Source organism: Salvia hispanica, chromosome 3 (genome assembly GCF_023119035.1).
Source record: "Salvia hispanica cultivar TCC Black 2014 chromosome 3, UniMelb_Shisp_WGS_1.0, whole genome shotgun sequence".
Lineage (NCBI taxonomy): Eukaryota > Viridiplantae > Streptophyta > Magnoliopsida > Lamiales > Lamiaceae > Salvia > Salvia hispanica.
In genome coordinates this window covers 8,933,299-8,951,569 of record NC_062967.1, presented here as the reverse complement: position 1 = coordinate 8,951,569, position 18,271 = coordinate 8,933,299, and the positions used below count along the sequence as shown (strand labels likewise).

At 35.1% G+C, this 18,271-nt stretch overlaps 4 protein-coding genes across 12 annotated transcripts; 3 read left to right on the top strand and 1 right to left on the bottom strand.

Moving 5' to 3' along the window:
- The first annotated feature begins 2,476 nt into the window (after nt 1-2,476).
- Nucleotides 2,477-4,539, top strand: LOC125215746 (WAT1-related protein At1g25270-like). The gene is made up of 7 exons (XM_048117278.1): nt 2,477-2,670; nt 2,903-2,965; nt 3,158-3,274; nt 3,372-3,621; nt 3,707-3,865; nt 3,943-4,094; nt 4,158-4,539. The coding sequence occupies exons 1-7, from the start codon at nt 2,477-2,479 to the stop codon at nt 4,441-4,443; spliced, it is 1,221 nt and encodes a 406-aa protein (XP_047973235.1). The 3' UTR covers nt 4,444-4,539.
- Nucleotides 4,540-6,706: 2,167 nt separating this feature from the next.
- LOC125217071 (tubby-like F-box protein 8) lies at nt 6,707-9,913 on the top strand. The gene is made up of 6 exons (XM_048118896.1): nt 6,707-6,891; nt 7,011-7,062; nt 7,626-8,071; nt 8,246-8,333; nt 8,497-8,629; nt 9,136-9,913. The coding sequence occupies exons 3-6, from the start codon at nt 7,724-7,726 to the stop codon at nt 9,809-9,811; spliced, it is 1,245 nt and encodes a 414-aa protein (XP_047974853.1). The 5' UTR covers nt 6,707-6,891; nt 7,011-7,062; nt 7,626-7,723; the 3' UTR covers nt 9,812-9,913.
- Nucleotides 9,914-12,228: 2,315 nt separating this feature from the next.
- On the top strand, nt 12,229-14,078 carry LOC125213169 (protein ROH1-like). 6 transcript variants are annotated; one of them, XM_048113556.1, is made up of 3 exons: nt 12,229-12,388; nt 12,503-12,601; nt 12,871-14,078. In XM_048113556.1, the coding sequence occupies exon 3, from the start codon at nt 12,883-12,885 to the stop codon at nt 13,951-13,953; it is 1,071 nt and encodes a 356-aa protein (XP_047969513.1). In that variant the 5' UTR covers nt 12,229-12,388; nt 12,503-12,601; nt 12,871-12,882; the 3' UTR covers nt 13,954-14,078. The 6 variants fall into 6 exon arrangements, with proteins under 6 accessions (XP_047969513.1, XP_047969509.1, XP_047969511.1 ...); XM_048113552.1 differs by having other exon boundaries at nt 12,758-14,078; XM_048113554.1 differs by having other exon boundaries at nt 12,472-12,601; nt 12,758-14,078.
- Nucleotides 14,079-14,553: 475 nt separating this feature from the next.
- LOC125213171 (bZIP transcription factor 12-like) lies at nt 14,554-17,410 on the bottom strand. 4 transcript variants are annotated; one of them, XM_048113559.1, is made up of 5 exons: nt 16,703-17,410; nt 16,500-16,571; nt 16,376-16,405; nt 16,144-16,227; nt 14,554-14,871 (listed from the first exon to the last, which is right to left on the bottom strand). In XM_048113559.1, exons 1-4 carry the CDS (start codon nt 17,234-17,236, stop codon nt 16,171-16,173), a joined length of 693 nt encoding a protein of 230 aa, XP_047969516.1. In that variant the 5' UTR covers nt 17,237-17,410; the 3' UTR covers nt 14,554-14,871; nt 16,144-16,170. The 4 variants fall into 4 exon arrangements, with proteins under 4 accessions (XP_047969516.1, XP_047969518.1, XP_047969515.1 ...); XM_048113561.1 differs by lacking the exon at nt 16,144-16,227 and having other exon boundaries at nt 16,703-16,873; nt 16,919-17,406; XM_048113558.1 differs by lacking the exon at nt 16,144-16,227 and having other exon boundaries at nt 16,703-17,406.
- Between the last annotated feature and the right edge of the window lie 861 nt (nt 17,411-18,271).

Below are 18,271 nucleotides of genomic sequence, written 5' to 3'. Positions count from 1 at the left end.
TCATCGTATGATATAATAATATTGTGATGAAATTTACTAATTTTAAAAAAAAATTGTGTATGTACTTAAACTGATGTGTATTAGATAATAGTAATATATTGTAACAAATAAATGTAAGTGTAATTTGCATTGTGTAGTCTCCTATCATTAGTATAGCTACAGCCTACATGCCGGTGTAAAAAATGTATTGTGTATTCTCCCAATATCGAACTTGTATTTGGCATCTTTTGCTAAAACTTCAAATTAGAGGCAATGGAAAAGTTGTGAATAGGATATGGCTATTCTCCTATCATTAGTATAGCTACATGCTTATATCAAAAATGTATTGTGTATTCTTCCATATCGAAAATTGCATATTTGGCCTCTGGCCATGCGTCTTAGGTTCTGCTAAAACTTCAAATTAGAGGCAATGGAAAAGTTGTCAACTGAGATGTGGTTATTGGAGTCCAAATGTTGGTTGCGTTATTTCACAATTTACGTTCTCTATACAGATTTTTTTAATATTTATGGTATAAAATATGATTATGATCAAATTTTACTAATTTTGTATCCCCTCCGTCATGCGATTAAGGCAAAACATTTTTTTTGGCACAAAGATAAAGAAATCGTGTTAAATGAGTTAAATAAAATAGGAGAGATGCGAGAGAATAAAATAAGAGTGATTAAATATTATTTTTTGTCAAAAAAATGACTCCATTTAGTTGGGACATCATAAAAAGGAATACGACTCAACTTAATTGAGACGGATGACTATGTGTTTTTTTCTATACTTAAATTGTAGGAGTATATGAATAATGGAATATTGGAGTATTGTTTTACTGTTGTCATGTAAATATTCAATTTTGTTATAATTAATTTAGGTGTTTTTTTAAATTTATTTAATCATAACGTTTCAAATACATGTAATGATCAGATGTTAAATTATTTTCTGAAAATTAATTGAGTGCACGGCATGGAACTAGTATTCAAAATATGTGCATGGGAATATTTTATTAGAATTAGGAATGGTGAAATGAAATAATTATTTTCTCAATCTCTCTGGCCTAAAAACGCCTCCCTGGCACCTCAATTAGGGATTTTCTTTCTTATTCACGCTTTTCTCTTGCTCTCTTCAAAATAATTTCTATGAGGTATACACTAAACAACCCTATAAACCCAATTTTAATTGTCATATTGTATATAGTGAATAATAATTTTTTTCTAAATTTATATTACTAATATATATGCATATCGTATAATTAAGCTCATACTCAAAATTGTACTAGAAGAAAATTTACCTTGACCTTTTCTTTTTAGTTTCAAAAATTTCTTGCATGTGACATAAGATAGTAAAGAGCATTTATTTCATTTTTGTGGTAATGAGCAAGGAGCATTAATTAATTAGTGAGCTATATTTCGTCGATTTAATCTTCATATCTAAAATTTGTCTGGATTCGCGGAAGGTAGTCTGGGGACTGGGCGTCATATCATCAAAGTCTTTTCTCTTTTTCTTTTATTAATTCTGTCTAATCGCAAAATAAATCTCAATATAATCCTTTCTTCCACATAATTCTATTGCATGCACGTATAATTACAAAAAGGCAAAAAAGCACAAATATATACTCCTCTGGATCATTAAAAATGAAAATTTTTCCTTAAAATTTTTTCTATTAAAAATGATATATTTTCTGAAATAGAAACAACGACAACTTTACTTTGTCTTTTGTTTTTTACTTTACGCTCATTCCACTAATTCACAAAACAATAATACGTAAAATCTCGTGTTGAAAAACAAATGTTTCACACTCATTTAATAGGACGGAGGGAGACGTTTGAAAAATTGACTCTATTTACATTTGATTTTTGCAAATGTCAAATATGTCCACTGTTGATAGATTTGTTTTTCTCTTTTTGGTCATTAACAAAAATTAGTCATCTCCAGTAACAATATCAACAATGAAATTTGTGTCGTTCTAACATACGGAGGTAGCATAGCAAATTCGCCTAGCTATAGTGTGTACTCTCTCAATACCATAAAAATAGAGAGACTTTCTATTTAAGTACTTATGTCCTATAAAAATAGTTCATTCTCCACTAACATATATACTCAATAATTTTTCCTTTCTATATTTTTCGTACTTTATCAATTACGCATTAAAACTTGTATCGTTCCAAAAATCTCTATTTTTATGGGACGGGTCGATAGAGTATAATTTAGAGAGTGAAGTTGACATGCAAAAGATTTTGATATTTTCTAGTTATAAAACAAAGCCTAAAGTCAATTTAAGATTTGCATGGCCGAAAGTGGATTATCAATTATCATTCCTTTCTTCCCCTATATAAGTACAGTCCCATCTCCCCTCCTACAACACTCCAACTCTCTTTTCACTCACAATTTTCTCTACATTTATTGTCCAAAACCTAGTTATCGTGGTCCCTTTGAATTGCTTTCACACACAAACACCTAGAACACGCACTACACTCACCAAATTGAAAAATGGGGAAGCTCTACAAATTCTTAGATGCATTGAGGCCGCTGATGATGATGGTGACGGTGCAGATAGCTCTTGCCGGAGTTAACATCCTCTACAAGTTGGTGGCAAACACCGGCATGAGCTTGCCCATTTTGATCGCCTACCGCTTCCTCTTTGCTAGCGCCACAGTTGCCCCTCTTGCCCTCATCCTCGAAAGGTCGTTCCCATACAAGTAATCTTATCATATAAATTGAGCGTTTGAAAAATTATGAATTTTAGTCAAATTCGAAAAATCAGTTGAAAAAACTATGAATTTGCTCTATTTTGTTAAGTACTCAATTTGAACACGTAGTCCTAATTGAAAAATAGGAAAAATTAAATTTAGTGTTTGGAATTAAAGTGTTCAATTTATACAATTTTGAGATGATAGATTATTCTTATGTTTGCAGGAACACCAGACCGAAATTGACTTGGAAGATTCTTGGTCAAGCATTTGCTTGTGGTTTGTTTGGGTAATTAAGTTCGAAAAATTAAGATGCAAATGTATACATATAATCTTAGGAAAATTTGGTGCATCTAACCATTTACCTAAGACCAAATTTGTTTTATTGCATATATCTAATATGAATATCATATATCTGCATAAACTCGTATTTTAGATCTTTTAATTAATGATAAACAATTATTCTTTATGCTTAATGCAGGGGAACCTTGAATCAAAATTTATACGCTGCGAGCTTAGTGGCGACCTCCCCCACATTTATCTCGGCTATATCCAATCTTAATCCCGCATTTACCCTTATCCTTGCTGTTATTTTTCGGTATACATAAATTCGTTTTCCTTCATACTCCATGTTTTAATTAAAATAATATTTTTATAGTAACATATACTCATAAATCTATCAAATAATAAATTAGGATGGAAGCATTGGGATTAAAGACATGGACTGGTAAAGCAAAGGTGATTGGAACATTTGTGAGCATAGGAGGGGCAATGCTTTTGACTTTCTACAAAGGGGTTGAATTCGATTTCTTGTCAACGAAGATTGACTTCCACCACCGGTGGGGACAAGTGGCAGTGACTAAACAAAAGCCCCAGAACAATGTTTTGGGCCTTGTGTTGGGGCTTGCTAGCTGCTTATCTTGGTCAATCTCATTGATTTTTCAGGTAATATATTAAATGGTTTACAAGCTTCTTTTATGTAGTTTTTTTTATAATTAAAAATATATCTGTGTTTTTTAATGGCGAACAGACTCAGATGTCGAAGTCATATCCATGTCACTATTCTAGCACTGTATTGATCTCAATCATGGGGTCTATTCAAGGAATTGTTTATGCTCTTTGTATCGAAAGAGATATGAGCATGTGGAAACTGGGATGGAATATCATACTTTTTACAGCTGCTTACATGGTAACTTTTAAATAATCAAGAAAAACTATGAACACATTTTGTTATTAACACATTTCTTTCTTTTTTTTCTTAATTAGGGCGTTGTTGCATCAGGGATAATGTGGGTGTTCATCATGCTGTGTGTGAGGATGAGAGGGCCGCTTTACGTGTCAATTTTCAATCCTTTGCTTCTCGTGCTGGTAGCCATTGCCGGATGCTTGTTTCTAAAGGAAAAGTTGTATTTGGGAAGGTATAAAATTATATACTATTGATTTGAAAGTTGAAACATATGTTGATTGTATTTTAATGACAGTGTGCTAGGGGCTGTGATAATAGTAATTGGATTGTACTTAGTATTGTGGGCCAAAGACAAAGAACTAAAAAAAGCGATCCGTTTGGTGGCATTAAAGAAATCCACAAATCCCACCATCGAAGAAAGTGGAAGAAAAAGCTTCGGAGGATTAAGTACTTGTAGCAATGTCATTGTCGTTGCTCCAACTATTGTCCCAGAATCAGGGGGATCGGCTGTCTTTGTCTTGGATGATGGTCAAGAAGAAGATTTAGAGGCTAAGGTTTCTAGCACAAAAATCAAGACTTAAAATATCATGTTTCATCTTTCTTATATTATATGGGCAAGCCCTAAATATGTACCCCCTTAGCAATAAGAGAATGATCATGCTAGTATCTTTCTTTTGTAGTCCCAACATGTGACAATCTTCGGCAAGAGGAATGTAATTTTGGCATGTTTGTATTGGTTCACAGAATAATTTCCATTACCCAAAAAGAGAGATTTATTGAACAAATGAACATACAAGGCAGCTAAGTTTCACTCCAGCTAACTGGTTTAAAAACCCATGCGCCGCCAAGGGTTGGAGTTGCAAAAATTAATTGTAAAGAAGTATACTACTACTATTTAATTATAAGTTGTTTATTATTTTAAATAAGTTTCTATGTTGGAGTCTCTAATCATAGTAATTATAAATAGCCACATATTACATATCAAATTATATTTTCGGACTCTCCACATTTATTTCCCTTTGAACAAACCTAACTTTGTCCAATTTAGCTCAAACTAAATGTTGAAAAATGGCTGAAACAGTTCTTTTTACTGACCGAAAAAGGCTCGAGCCTACATGTGACGACCAAAAATTCGAGACAAGCGGTCAAAAGCCAAACTGCAAAAACCAAAACAGAAAAATACACAACATGATAACATCCCAACAAAACAAAAAAAAAAGACGAAACAAAGCCAACTAGGCACTAGCTAACTACATAGCCAAACTAGAAACACACGCAGCAGCAAAAAATACGAGCAAAGGCCATAATGCAAAGTTGGAATTAGGGACATAAACATAAATCTTCATACCGAAATCTGGTATTCATATTCACTTGATCGATCGATTGTCAGCTCTGCTAAAACAATGAAAAGACTTTGACACTAAACCCATCGTCTACTTAGTACTTTAAAAGGAGTAATCTCCATGTAAATCATACGGAGTAAAATTTAATTAATGCTGTGATATTTATAAACAAAATATTAGACAATGTACAATTCATCATACCCATGTACCAAATTAAAAGCTGGAGTACAATCTTTTTTAATCACGACTAACTATTTATAACTACGTTGTTATATAATCTGAAAAATTAATTAAAATTAATTTCTTGATAATTCGAGTACAACCCACAAAAGAATTTTAATTTAACTAGCGATAATCGTATATAAATTAAATTACCATGCTGACGTTGTTTGGTTGTAAGATTAAGATTTTAAGACTCTATGCATTATTCAAACAAAATTCAGATGGCGGTTTAATTATGTCCAAATCATTCTATTTATTTTTCGAATTATGTCAATTTCATAAAGTCAAAAGATAAGCACCCCACATAAATTTAGTGAAACTATAGATAAATTCAACAGAATTGGTGGAATAAGATCGATGCAACATACTACATGTTCTCTTTAATCCATTAATTTACAATAATTATATTCTTTCCTTTTCATGGCAAATGTTACGGTTTCTTTAATTTGTCCCATTATATCACGTTTCTTTTTTTTTTTTTTCTGAAAAAAATTCTTTCACATTAAAATATAAAAATATATTTTCTCACTCTACTTAACACATAAACTTCTCCTTAAATTTCATATTATTATCCAAGTGCGGTATCCACGTTATGACTCTTCACTTAATACACAAAATTAATATTATCAAGTGTGACATTTACCTTTGAGCAAGGGAGTACAAAATTACAAATTAAATTCTCGATTTTCAATGCTCCACCAAATATCAATCAATATGTGTAACTAACTCAAAAAGTCAACCAGCAGCTTATGAAGAAAAAGTAAAAATCAAATTTATTTTAATGGTTGCTAAAAGAATCTCTATGCAGTATTCTTGATTTACCTAAACCAGAAATTTTATAATGTCAAATTAACATTAAATAAAAATAAAAATGAACTGATGAAAAGATAAGATCTCTACTTAGTTCCTTAAGACTTTTTTTGTTTATTAATAGGTTATTAAACTTTTAGTTGTTTCCATATGGTTATTATAAACAATTTTTGTCTAAAGTTTAATTTGATTGAATTTGCAGCATATGGTGTACCCTAGTGGAGTACTACAATTCAATTAAATTTGAGAAGGAAATGTCATAAAGACATCAATAGAAAAAAAATAAGTAAAAAATTTCCATAAATGAAAATGAGACTAATTTTGGGTGTAAGAAAAAATAAGACTATTTTTTCTTGAATATCATTTTCAATAAAAAAAAAAAAGGTATATATATTTTTGAATTACACAGCACAATAGGAAATAACATCATTAATCAAAACTCAATAAAGTCACGAAATCTCACCTGTGTCTCTAACACCTCACCAAACACAACCAACAATTTAATAATTTCATTTTCGTAAATTTTCATCATTTATAAGCCTCTCTTTTTCTTGATCTGCGGTTTAAATAATTGTCTCAAAATTTCTGGGTTTGGAGTTTTACACACTTGCTGTGGAGCTGGGGTTGTCAAGAATTTGTGTAATTTTTCAAAAGGTACTAAATTTATGATCCCATTTCCATCATCTTTTACTTTTCATGGTAAAGGTTGAAGCTTCAGATTTTTAAGTCAATGCCCTCGTTTAACCCTGTTCGAATTTAATGGTTCTTTGCAGATTTCTGATGGAAAATATGAAAGTTGTGTGTTTCTTGAAGTTCTTTTAGCAGGTTTACTTCTTTATCTCTCTCTCTTTTCATTTACTTTGGTGAGATTATTTACAAGTTACAATCTTTTATCTGATTTTGTGGTTTAGTATGATTGTGTCTGATTAGGTTAGCTTGAAATCTATTTGCTTGCTATTTTGACTTAAGGGACTAGTGTTCTAAATTCTTTGAAAGGCACTAACCTAATCGAATTGACGAATTGTTGAATAGGCATATTATGATTGAGATAAATCTTGCTATTTTTTGGTGTTTCTGTGGCATTTATGCTGATTATTTGTATGTTTAAGTGGATGATTCGAGGTTATTTGTCGAATTCATGTGTTTGTTTATCCGCCTTTTCTTTACTTTCACACTGCAAGTAGAAATATGTGAATCAGTGTCTAATTATGTTATGATTCACTCTACCTTTTGAGTCCATGTGAAAGTGAAACTATCCTTTTTCAACCCCTCTTAATTATCTTTTCCTTTTCATTGGTTTATTTCATTTGATTCTCCTATGAATGCTTTTCTCCTTTGTATTTTCAGCTTTTCTTCCATTGAATCCGCTTTTGTTTATTGACATCCAGGGTGATCACATTCCGAGTTATCTATAAATGATCGAAAAAAGGCTTTGTATTAGTACTTGATTCTGCCATTCCTCCCTACTTACCACTTGGGAAATTCAATGTCTTTCCGGAGTATAGCTCGGGATTTGAGGGAGAGTTTTGGCAGCCTGTCGCGGAGGAGTTTTGATGTGAGGTTGCCTGGACATTATAGGGGGAAATCTCATGGTTCGTTTAATGACTTGGGTGACCAGCCCTTGTTGATCCAGAACAGTAGGTGGGCTAATCTGCCGCCTGAGCTACTTTACGATGTGATTAGGAGGTTGGAGGAGAGCGAGAGCACGTGGCCCACCCGGAAACATGTCGTTGCGTGTGCAGCTGTTTGCCGGTCCTGGAGGAGCATGTGCAAGGAAATAGTTAAAAATCCGGAACTCTGTGGGAAGCTTACTTTCCCGGTTTCTCTTAAGCAGGTATTCACTGCACGTTTTTCTGTTGTCGTGTACACAAGTGTACTAAACTTCCTTTTGTCTCAACCGCTTCTGCTATCACTTAATGATTTACCAGCACAATGCAGCACTGACCTTAGAAACAGAGCTTCCGGTATCGTTACAATAAGTTGATATGGAATCTGTTTTCATATGCAGCCTGGCTCTCGTGACGGAACTATTCAGTGCTTCATTAAGCGAGACAAATCCAATTTAACCTACCACCTGTTTTTGTGCCTTAGTCCAGGTGAGTGAGTTCATTTCTTAAATTGATGATATGCTATTACTTGTTCTTCAATGTTGTTTCGTTATTTTCAAATGCCATGTATTTGGAAAACGATATCTGAAAACATGAATTAGTACATTAGGAGAATGTTTTGAGATTGTAAGCATCATTTTTGAATTCGCAGCTTTGCTAGTTGAAAATGGGAAGTTTCTTCTCTCTGCTAAAAGAACTCGAAGAACAACTTGTACAGAATACGTCATCTCTATGGATGCAGATAACATCTCCAGATCAAGTAGCACATACATTGGCAAACTAAGGTAGGCTTTTCTGTCGATCTTACACCCTATTGCTCGACCTTCGGCTCTTCAAAAGAGTACGTTTATTGCATTTACTGCTTACAGAAGCTTCTCGACTGCATCATTTTTCGCCTGATGCATAATTCCAGAAACTAAACTCTTATTTCGAAAATTTATTTCATACGTATATAGCATGATAACTTCTATAGTGGCACGAAGATAAGTTATTCAAACAGTGTTTCGCAATGCTGTATATTAATAGGTTGTGCGGGATTTCTTTCGTGGGGTGGAGAATGACAAGATCATTTTCATGACTAAATTCTTTGGCTTCTATACAAGAGGGCCATCGAGGAGCTTCTTGTTTTTTCGTTGCAAAATTAGTTTGCTAACTCCATAAGGCATAAATGATTGTCTTGTGTAGTATGAGTGGTTTTTAACTAAATTATTGTGTGTAGTTGAAAATATCTACCATTTATTGTTCATTTCTGTTTATAGAATGTTACTGAGCTATTGATACTAAATCGCAGATCGAATTTTCTCGGTACAAAGTTTTTGATATACGACACACAGCCATGTTCTCACGTCCCGCCACCGGGGAGGTCAAGCCGCCGGTTCTACTCCAAGAAAGTATCTCCGAAAGTACCGACGGGAAGTTACAGCATAGCTCAAATCACATACGAGCTGAACGTGCTCGGGACGCGCGGTCCGAGAAAAATGAACTGCATTATGCACTCAATCCCCGTCGCGTCCCTCGAACCCGGCGGCGTAGTTCCCGGGCAGCCGGAACTTCTCCCGAGATCCCTAGAAGACTCGTTCCGGAGCCTCTCATTCTCGAAGTCTCTGGACCGCTCCACCGAGTTCAGCAGCTCGAGATTTTCCGAAATGGCCCGGGTGTCGAACGAGGATGACGAGAGCAGCAAAACCCGGCCTTTGGTTCTGAAGAACAAGGCCCCGCGGTGGCACGAGCAGCTGCAGTGCTGGTGCCTCAACTTCCGGGGACGGGTGACAGTCGCGTCCGTGAAGAACTTCCAGCTGATCGCGTCGACTCAGCCACCGGGTGCTTCGGACCATGATAAGGTGATTCTGCAGTTTGGGAAGGTTGAGAAGGACTTGTTCACCATGGATTATAGGTATCCATTGTCTGCATTTCAGGCATTTGCAATCTGTTTGAGCAGCTTTGACACTAAACTGGCTTGTGAATAGACAAAATTGACCTTTGCTTGCTTGATTCTAACTGTGAGATGATGGTGTTTGTAGCTCTTTTATGTTTGGATATTGATGGTGATGGTTGTTAGTTTATATTAACCTTGGGGAAATTTCTGTTAAAAATGTCTCTATTAAAATAAAATTAGGTGACAATTATTGAAGGAAGCATAACATGCAAGAATGTGGGCTAGTTAAGAGGTTGATTGTCCATCCATATTTATGTTGCCTACCTATTATTGACAAGTGCCAGAAACATTAAGAAGAAATTAAATGCTATGCAATGATTTTACGTTTTAAATTATTGTTATCCACCAAATCATGAACTGACTGATAATTTTTGATGCGACACGAATACATACGAAGTTAATTTAGTTAGTATCAAGCCGTATCGTGTTTATATTCTTACTGGGTTAATACGATAAAGACACAATAATCTTGATTCGGATTCATGTAACTCGTTAATAGCTATTATTATCTATTTCTTATTTTACTACTACTATTTTTACTAGAGTTAAAATTAGATTATCATTTTCTCACTTTTCAATGTCGTTTCCACTCCATTGCCTTCACTGACACGACATCCACTATCACGTTGTCGTCGTGCCATATCTTATTTGCAACACACCTGAATCGTTCTGTATCGTCATGTGGTTATTGTGTCGGGTTCATATTATTATCGTGTTTCATCGGATTTTGCCACCACAAATCAAGTTTTGATTGGTAGTATATTTCTCATTAAAGTTCATATTCAACCTTAGACCGTCCTACTTTTATTTGTTGTTTTTATTGCTGTAATTCATACTATTATAATGAATATTTTCTATTACGATATGGAAATTTGTGGAGTAGACATTTGAATTTTTTGAACAATTTAATTTCATGATATTATGTGTAACCCATTAATGGTTAAATTAGTAGTATAAAGTTTACTAATAACACAAGATTTGTCACTTGCAACCTTTCTTAGTTAAAAAAAAAAGAAGAAAACGGAATGGAACGGATAAAACTTAATAGCCTGGATTTTTTCTCAACATAGATGATGTTTCATAAAACAATATTAATATATGATTTCTAGTTTTTTAAAAGACACGACTTCATATATGTGGGACAAGTAATAAAGAATAATAGATTGCTTAGTTAGATATATCATATATGGGGTGTTGAATAATCGAAATGAAAAGAGGAAGTTAAGCATCACATTGATTATACAAATGGATAATGTCTTGTCGATCGCATTCAATTTAGAAATGCATTATTGAAAGGTATTATTTAATTTTCAAATTATTCAATTGATATAAAAGTAAGTTCTGGGATTATAAAGTATTAATATGATTTTATTGGGTACTTTGCAATGGAAGTCATGGGACATGCGAATTAAATTACGTGACATAAATATAATAAATTCTGAAATTAAGTGTGAAAGAAACAATTGTGTAGTTATCATTTTTTCCCTTTGATTAATGCTCTTTATATGTCAATACTAGTTTTTTTTTTATTGTATGCACAATGCTGTACACGTTCAAAGACTTGAATTATTTATTCCGTATATTATAATCCAATTTTTTTTAATAGTGGAAGAATGCAACTTGGTCTTATTATATTCCTTTTATATTCACAATTTACTAATTTACACAGTATATAAATTTTATTGAGCAACACAAGAGATTTTAGTTAAATCGAAACGGCGGTTTAGTCAGATCCGGTTTTCAAGCCACAGGCCTAATCAAAATTAGTTTATCGATTCTACTGGGCTGATTTTGGTTAGTATAATAGTATCTTTTTAATCAAAATCGGAAAAATTTCATGAAAAAAATAGGAAAATCTTTTAAAATTTGAAACAATAATTAAAAAATGCCTAAAAATATATGGCGTCTTTGGAAAATCGTATTGGCTACGGTTCTAGCTCCCTTAGAACTGTGACCATCGATTTGAATCGACGGCATTGTTAAGCTCCAACTTGAATTGTTGATTAGGCCTCATCGATATCACAATTTGCGTCTAAGTTATTATTACATAAATCGATAATAGTTCCTCAGTTACACCAATGGTTTGAAACCCCTTCATAAAAATCGATGAATAAGTAAACTTGTTAGTTATGTAGAAGTATCTTAACAATTAAACTTCGTTTCGTGTCCTAACTCTTATATAAGTTGTATTTAATACAATTATCAAATACTCCATATATTTCATCTGCAAAAAAATTGTGTTATTTTCTCAATTTCAATATTTAAAGTTTTCATTTTAGTACTACATGGTTTATACGCCCCACCAATTCATTAAATTTATAATTTAATATAATACTAAAAAAATGAGATTACTCTCTAGTTTAGTTCACACAAACACACAATTGTGCGTGTTTGGACAGCCACCAGCAGTTATACAGTTGTCTCTCATGTACAGTAGTTTCATTTATTCTATTTTTCTGCTTAATTTTTCTTTGCGTCAAATATTTTCCACTCTACTTCCTTCCAATTCAGTCATAAGCTCTCTCTCACGCCATTAACTAGGGTTTGATTTTCAAAAATTTCCACTAGTTTTCGCATGTAGACATCACATAGCCGTGTAACAATCGAGGTGCGTTAAATTACTTTTGTCTTGTTATTTCTTCTCTGATTTCTACTAGATTGATTGATTTTCGCCTTTTGTTTTTGTTGAAGATCTGTTTTTGACGCAATTCTTCCTCTCTAGGTTGCGTTAATGCTGAATCTCTTTAAATCAATTGTGTTTATGAATTGATGTTCATAGAGACTAAACTCGGTTGATTTTCTGGTGAAATTTCTGATCAAGGTTTGCAATTCTTAATTGCTTATCAATTGTAATGTGTGTGATTGAAATCTGAAGTGGTTAGTTATGCTCTGTCATTTGATAACATTTTTGCTCTCTGATTTGGGGCTTAATTTAGGGCTCACTTAATGAATTCATTAAACTGGAGTTTGTTTTTAGGAGTTTGAGGAGATCTGTTACAATTTGAAGAAATGCCTCCTCCAAATAATCATGGATCCCATATCCCTTTTGCATCTTTTCGTCGCTCTATATTGACTGTAAGAAGTGATCAGGTTCATTCAGAAATGAGCCATGGTTCGAATATCGAGTACCTGGAGTTGTTCCAACGACAAGGGTTCGCCCGTTTCCATGATCTCTCAGTGGTTAGCGCGGACGAGCTCCTCTCCGTTTCTTGGATACACAAACTGTTGGACGCGTTCACTATGTGCCAGGAGGACTTCAGCACCTTACTATCCGATAACAAAGCATTGCTCTCGAAGCCACCAGCAGACAGGCTTGCCACTGAGTATTTCGAGAGAACCATCAAGGCAATGGATATCTTCAATGCAACCCGCGATGGTGTTGAGACTGTTCGTGTCTGGCAGAAGCATTTGGAGATTGTGGTGTGTGCTCTTGACGCGAAGCAGAGAATGGTTGGTGAGAGCCAGTTTCGTCGTGCAAGAAAAGCCTTGATGGATTTGGCATTACTGATGTTGGACGACAAAGATACCGGCTCTGTATTTTCACACAGGAACCGCTCTTTTGGGCGTAAGGGCAAGGAGCACCACCGCAGGAGCTCATCAGGGCACTCACGGTCACTTTCTTGGAGCGTATCACATTCTTGGTCCGCCTCTAAGCAGCTCCAGTCCATTGCCAACAACTTGGTTCCTCCAAAAACGAACGAAATAGCAGCAACTAATGGCTTGGCGATGCTCATCTTTGCAATGAGCTTTATTCTGATGTTTGTGTTATGGATTCTCGTTGCTGCAATCCCTTGTCAGGACCGAGGCGTGCAGATCCACTTTACAATCCCTCGTCAGCTCTCGTGGACCACGCCTCTGTTCTTGCTCCACAGCCGAATCATGGATGAGTCCAAGAAGAGAGAGCGACGCAACACCTGTGGATTGTTGAAGGAGATATATCAAATCGAGAAGAGCGTGCATCAGCTGACAGACTTGGTGGATGCCGCTCAGTTCCCACTGTCGGACGAGCTGAAGGAAGAAGTTAAAGAGAACGTCAACGAGCTGTCTTTAGCATGTGAGGCTTGTAAGACGGGGCTTGAGCCACTGCAGCTCAAGTTACGTGAGACGTTCAGGAAAGTCATGGCTTGCCGCACAGAGGGCCTCGACTTCCTTGGCAAGGCTACAGAGCCCTAATGAAGGAGCTGTTGGAAAGAAAGAGCAATTGCAAATACTCTTGTCATGCTATAGTTTTTACCATGAAAAAGAACCTGTTACTTATTGTTGCCCACAGTAATAAAAATTAATCAGGTTTGTGCTTAGTTATTATACCTACTTTCTTGTAAAATATTGCCTTCAATTTTTTTCTTGATTGATTCTTTATTCTTGTTAAATATGTATGTCTGGGAAAGATATTCCCTTTTTATCTAGTGCATTTCAAGAACACTTTCTGTCTGTTGTGATTCTATTTGGCAATAATATGTTTTGTTGCTCATAAATTGTTTATTATTCTTCTCAAAGATCTGACTGATCTGGTCTTCTATCATATGTAACTAAGTATTTAAATGATTAGATTTTGTCTACTCTGTATTTTGGAACTTGTGATCCAATGTTCACACATTGGTCGACATGGCATGTACAGAATATATTTGGTCTGAGTCAGTTTTAAATCAAAGAATTGACATAAATCTCTGCAAGTCTGTTAAACCTCACTAGTATATTCAACCATTTTCCTAGAGAAATATTTTTGCATCCAAAAATACATAAAATACTGAAAGAAAAACCCACAACAAAACATAGAAATACTCTACTACTAGCAAATTTAATTAATATGAATCCAGTAATTAGAGAAACTGTTTTGTTTTAAAATTTTAAAGTGTGCTGCTTTTGATTTACATGTCTGTAGCTACCACATCTGTAGCTAACTATCCATCTAGCTCATGCCAGAACGACCTCTCGCGACATTGCTGGAGCTCCGCCATGGCAGGCCAAGACCTACTTCCCTATAAACTTTGTCATTGCCAACCACAACATCCACCGTTATATGGAGCGTGTGCTCCTCAGAACTCTTGGAGGTCTTCGCTTCTCTACCACCGGAATTAAGTTCTCCATGAGCTGCATTACACCATTATGGATGCTCGGTGATTCAGACTAACACAATCAAACTGTTCAAGGACATAGATTTAAATATGCATGAAGAGGAAGTCAACAGATTTAGAGATATGTTGTCGACAATCACTCTGGAAAAAATATCACTAAGGTCATTTTTTCAATTAGCGGAGATATGTATTTGCTTTACATAATGACTGAGGAACTTAGCAATCATCATATCAACATGTTACAACACCATATCCACCAAAGTAAGAGACACCCTTAGTTTACGAACATATATATAAGCGAAGTAAGTTCTAGTTTATCACAAAGCGAACTAACATTGCAGAGGAATTAGAAGGATGTGTTAAAGCATGACAGTCAGATGTTAATCATGCCATATCCTGAAAATTACTCCTCAAGGCACTAATGGGATTCATGCAGTAAACAAGAAGGAAATCAGCATTATTTATGATATTGCTTGCGGTATTACATGATAGGATGGTTGAAACTTGAAAGTTTCCATCATACTTAAGTAGGATCAATTGATCATATTCATGACAGATTTGTCATGGAGAAGGCTAGGTATCTTGCACTATAGAATTTCAGGAAACAAAAACTCAGATCCGTATATAATTAAATTAAGACATCTCTGCGTCTTAACAATTACAAAGTCCTTCCAAGCTTACTCCATTGAGGAAAACCGAATCATTCCCTTTAACATGAAGATTAAAAACAAAATGATAAAATTACCATAAGCCCAAAAGTATAGTTCTAAATTTTATGTTCAACAGACCTGGTGTGCTTGTTAAGCTTCTGTAGTTAAGGCACCCTTTGTAATATTAATCATAATGATGTTTCAAAGACCTAAACATTTTCAATTATATATCATGTCTCTATCAACATATCAACCTTACTTACAAGTTTCCAGATACAGTTTGATACCCTTGAAAATTTAATTTTGATCACATAACATGCATACATCTTGAGATCACATTTGTATTAGATCAGTTAGTCCAGATAACTAACTACATACGGATGATCAACAGAGTCTATTAGAACAAATAGATTCACGAATGTCAGTTCTCCCACTCTTATCTCAGAGACTCAGACCATTCAAAGTTGATTTCATCAAACACAAACAAATGTCCTTCCAGATACAGTATGAGCAAGTTATAGCCAATGTTACCAGGTTCAACCCCAATTTCCCATCATCAAAAGCAACAACCAAAAATTTCACAACATATGCACATGGTTTACCTTGACAAGCTAGTGTTACTTTTGATTTAGATTTACCTTGACTACCTTAGAAACCAAAGACACTCAAAATACATGTGTTACTTCATATGCACATGGTCTAGAGAATACATTTGCTTTAGCCTGAAATTCATGGCAAAAGAACCAATTGCTTACACAAAATGAAAAAAGTATAAAAGGTGCATACATCTGAAAACGCATATAAAGCACTTTTCATGTCAAAATTGTGTAAAATGAGCTTAAATGTCGACAAATTCTCAGAAATACATACCTGCTTGTATCTCTTCCTGTTCATTTCAGCCTGCAAATTAGAGTTTTATGAGAGCCTTCCTCCACATCAGAAAATCAATTAGAAAAGGAAAAAAGGTTCAGAATATGCGATGAGAAAGAGGCACCTCTTGTCTCAAGAGCATTTCATGTTCCTCCTCTAGGCTTGTCACCTGAGCCTCCATCTCCACGGTATAAGCCTTGAATCAAGCAACAACGAAGCATTATGCATTAAAAAATGAAAAGTAGTGATAGAATTACTTAGGTTAAAAATTGGGGAAAAGCAAAAAACAATAAAAAAATGATGAGATAGAGAAAGAGAGAGCTAAACCTGCTTCCGCTCTCTCGACCTAGCAGCAGACTCCCTATTTTTAATCATCCGTCTCTGTTTTTGCTGAGTCGCCTTATCCAGAGGCACTTCCTCCGCCGCCGCCCTCCTCTTCCCCCTCCCGCTCCCAAACTCCACACCGATCACACTCTGCACGCACCCCGCCGCCGGAACCCCCGGCGCAGGATTCATCATCACCGGCGGCGGCATCGGCGGAACCCCAACGTCCTCCTCGTTCACGGCCCCCGCCTTCGTCAGGAAAGCCTCCAGCGTCATCGGAGCGTCGCCTCCGCCGGTGACCATGTCCCTCCACACCTCCTCCACCGTCTTGCCATTCATCGCTCCTCCGTCGCCGGCGCTGTCGAAGGAGGCGGAATCGGGGTAGATGTTGCGGAAGATTTCGTCCATATTCATGGAGCCGAAACCCCTAGGTGGTTGATCGGAGTGGATATTTATGGAGGAGGTTGGGGAGTCACGCGGAAGATCCGAATTGGGCGGTGACCTGGACGCGATCACCTTCGACGACGCCATCAACATGAAATTCAAACCGCCCGCCGCTTTTCACGGAATTGAATCAATTTTGTCCCCGATTGAAAATTCAAACTCCTAATCCTACACTAAATTCAAATTGCGTCTTCGTAGATATAAAGGTGACCGAAGCGTAGAGAGAGAGATGAAGATGGAAGAAATGGGCGACTACACTCCCTTTTTGCGATTTGTCGTACTCGCTATAATTATGAGTAGTAATTTTATTTTTTTTTAAAACAAATATTGCATTCATATTATTTTCTACAGATCAGACATAAATTTAAATACAGGAGTACTATGTTATACTATATAAAAAGGTAGGTCTGTCACAATTTAAATTTGATGTTGACCTAACTTCTTACTAAAAAGATTTTACTTTTGAAAAAATAAGTATGAGTAGCACAAGAATTAATAGGCATAGAGATTTAAGGTTTGAAGCTTCTGGATATAATAACTAGACAATAGACATTAGAAGTTAGAACCTTTGATGATAAATAATATTCGTGTAAATTAGGTGTGTAGTTAATTTTATTTTGTTCATGTTTTATAATTATTCGACGTAATATATTGTGAACGAAATCAGGGAGTAATATCCAATGTACCTTTCCATATAAAACATATCCAGAGTTTCGTATTTCAAAGCTTTATTTTACATAGTCAACCCACAACTACAGCATTCAATTAAATTTGTTTCTTTATTTGTCACTCTATTTGTCCATACATTAGCTGAAATTACACTGTTTGGTTAAAAAAAAAAAAAAATTAATAAAAATAAAAATCAAAATAAATACAAAAAAATAACTCAATTACAATGCCTATATGTCAGAGTAGTATTCCCTTCACAAAATCCAGAATTATGTGCAATTATTTTCTTTATGGAACTAATGTATTTTAAAATTTACACGTAAAACATTTTTGTCGTTTTCTTGATGAGACTACAAAAGAGGATGCGATAGAGAAGAACTTATGGGCCGATATTTAAAGGCCCACAATTAATAAATTAAAAAGCCCAGCAACCTAAGTCTAAACCAAAGTCTAACATTG

Bases quoted from the DNA above. Each gene is read 5' to 3' on its own strand.
- LOC125215746 (XM_048117278.1), top strand. From the start codon at position 2,477: ATGGGGAAGCTCTACAAATTCTTAGATGCATTGAGGCCGCTGATGATG. The intron at 3,275-3,371 runs GTATACATAAAT...ATAATAAATTAG, and splicing joins ATCCTTGCTGTTATTTTTCG to GATGGAAGCATTGGGATTAA. The intron at 4,095-4,157 runs GTATAAAATTAT...TTTTAATGACAG, and splicing joins GAAAAGTTGTATTTGGGAAG to TGTGCTAGGGGCTGTGATAA.
- LOC125217071 (XM_048118896.1), top strand. From the start codon at position 7,724: ATGTCTTTCCGGAGTATAGCTCGGGATTTGAGGGAGAGTTTTGGCAGC. The intron at 8,334-8,496 runs GTGAGTGAGTTC...TTGAATTCGCAG, and splicing joins GTTTTTGTGCCTTAGTCCAG to CTTTGCTAGTTGAAAATGGG. The intron at 8,630-9,135 runs GTAGGCTTTTCT...ACTAAATCGCAG, and splicing joins ACATACATTGGCAAACTAAG to ATCGAATTTTCTCGGTACAA.
- LOC125213169 (XM_048113553.1), top strand. From the start codon at position 12,790: ATGCCTCCTCCAAATAATCATGGATCCCATATCCCTTTTGCATCTTTT.
- LOC125213171 (XM_048113558.1), bottom strand. From the start codon at position 17,236: ATGTTGATGGCGTCGTCGAAGGTGATCGCGTCCAGGTCACCGCCCAAT. The intron at 16,572-16,702 runs GTTTAGCTCTCT...GCTTGATTCAAG, and splicing joins GGTCGAGAGAGCGGAAGCAG to GCTTATACCGTGGAGATGGA. The intron at 16,406-16,499 runs GTGCCTCTTTCT...TCTAATTTGCAG, and splicing joins AAATGCTCTTGAGACAAGAG to GCTGAAATGAACAGGAAGAG.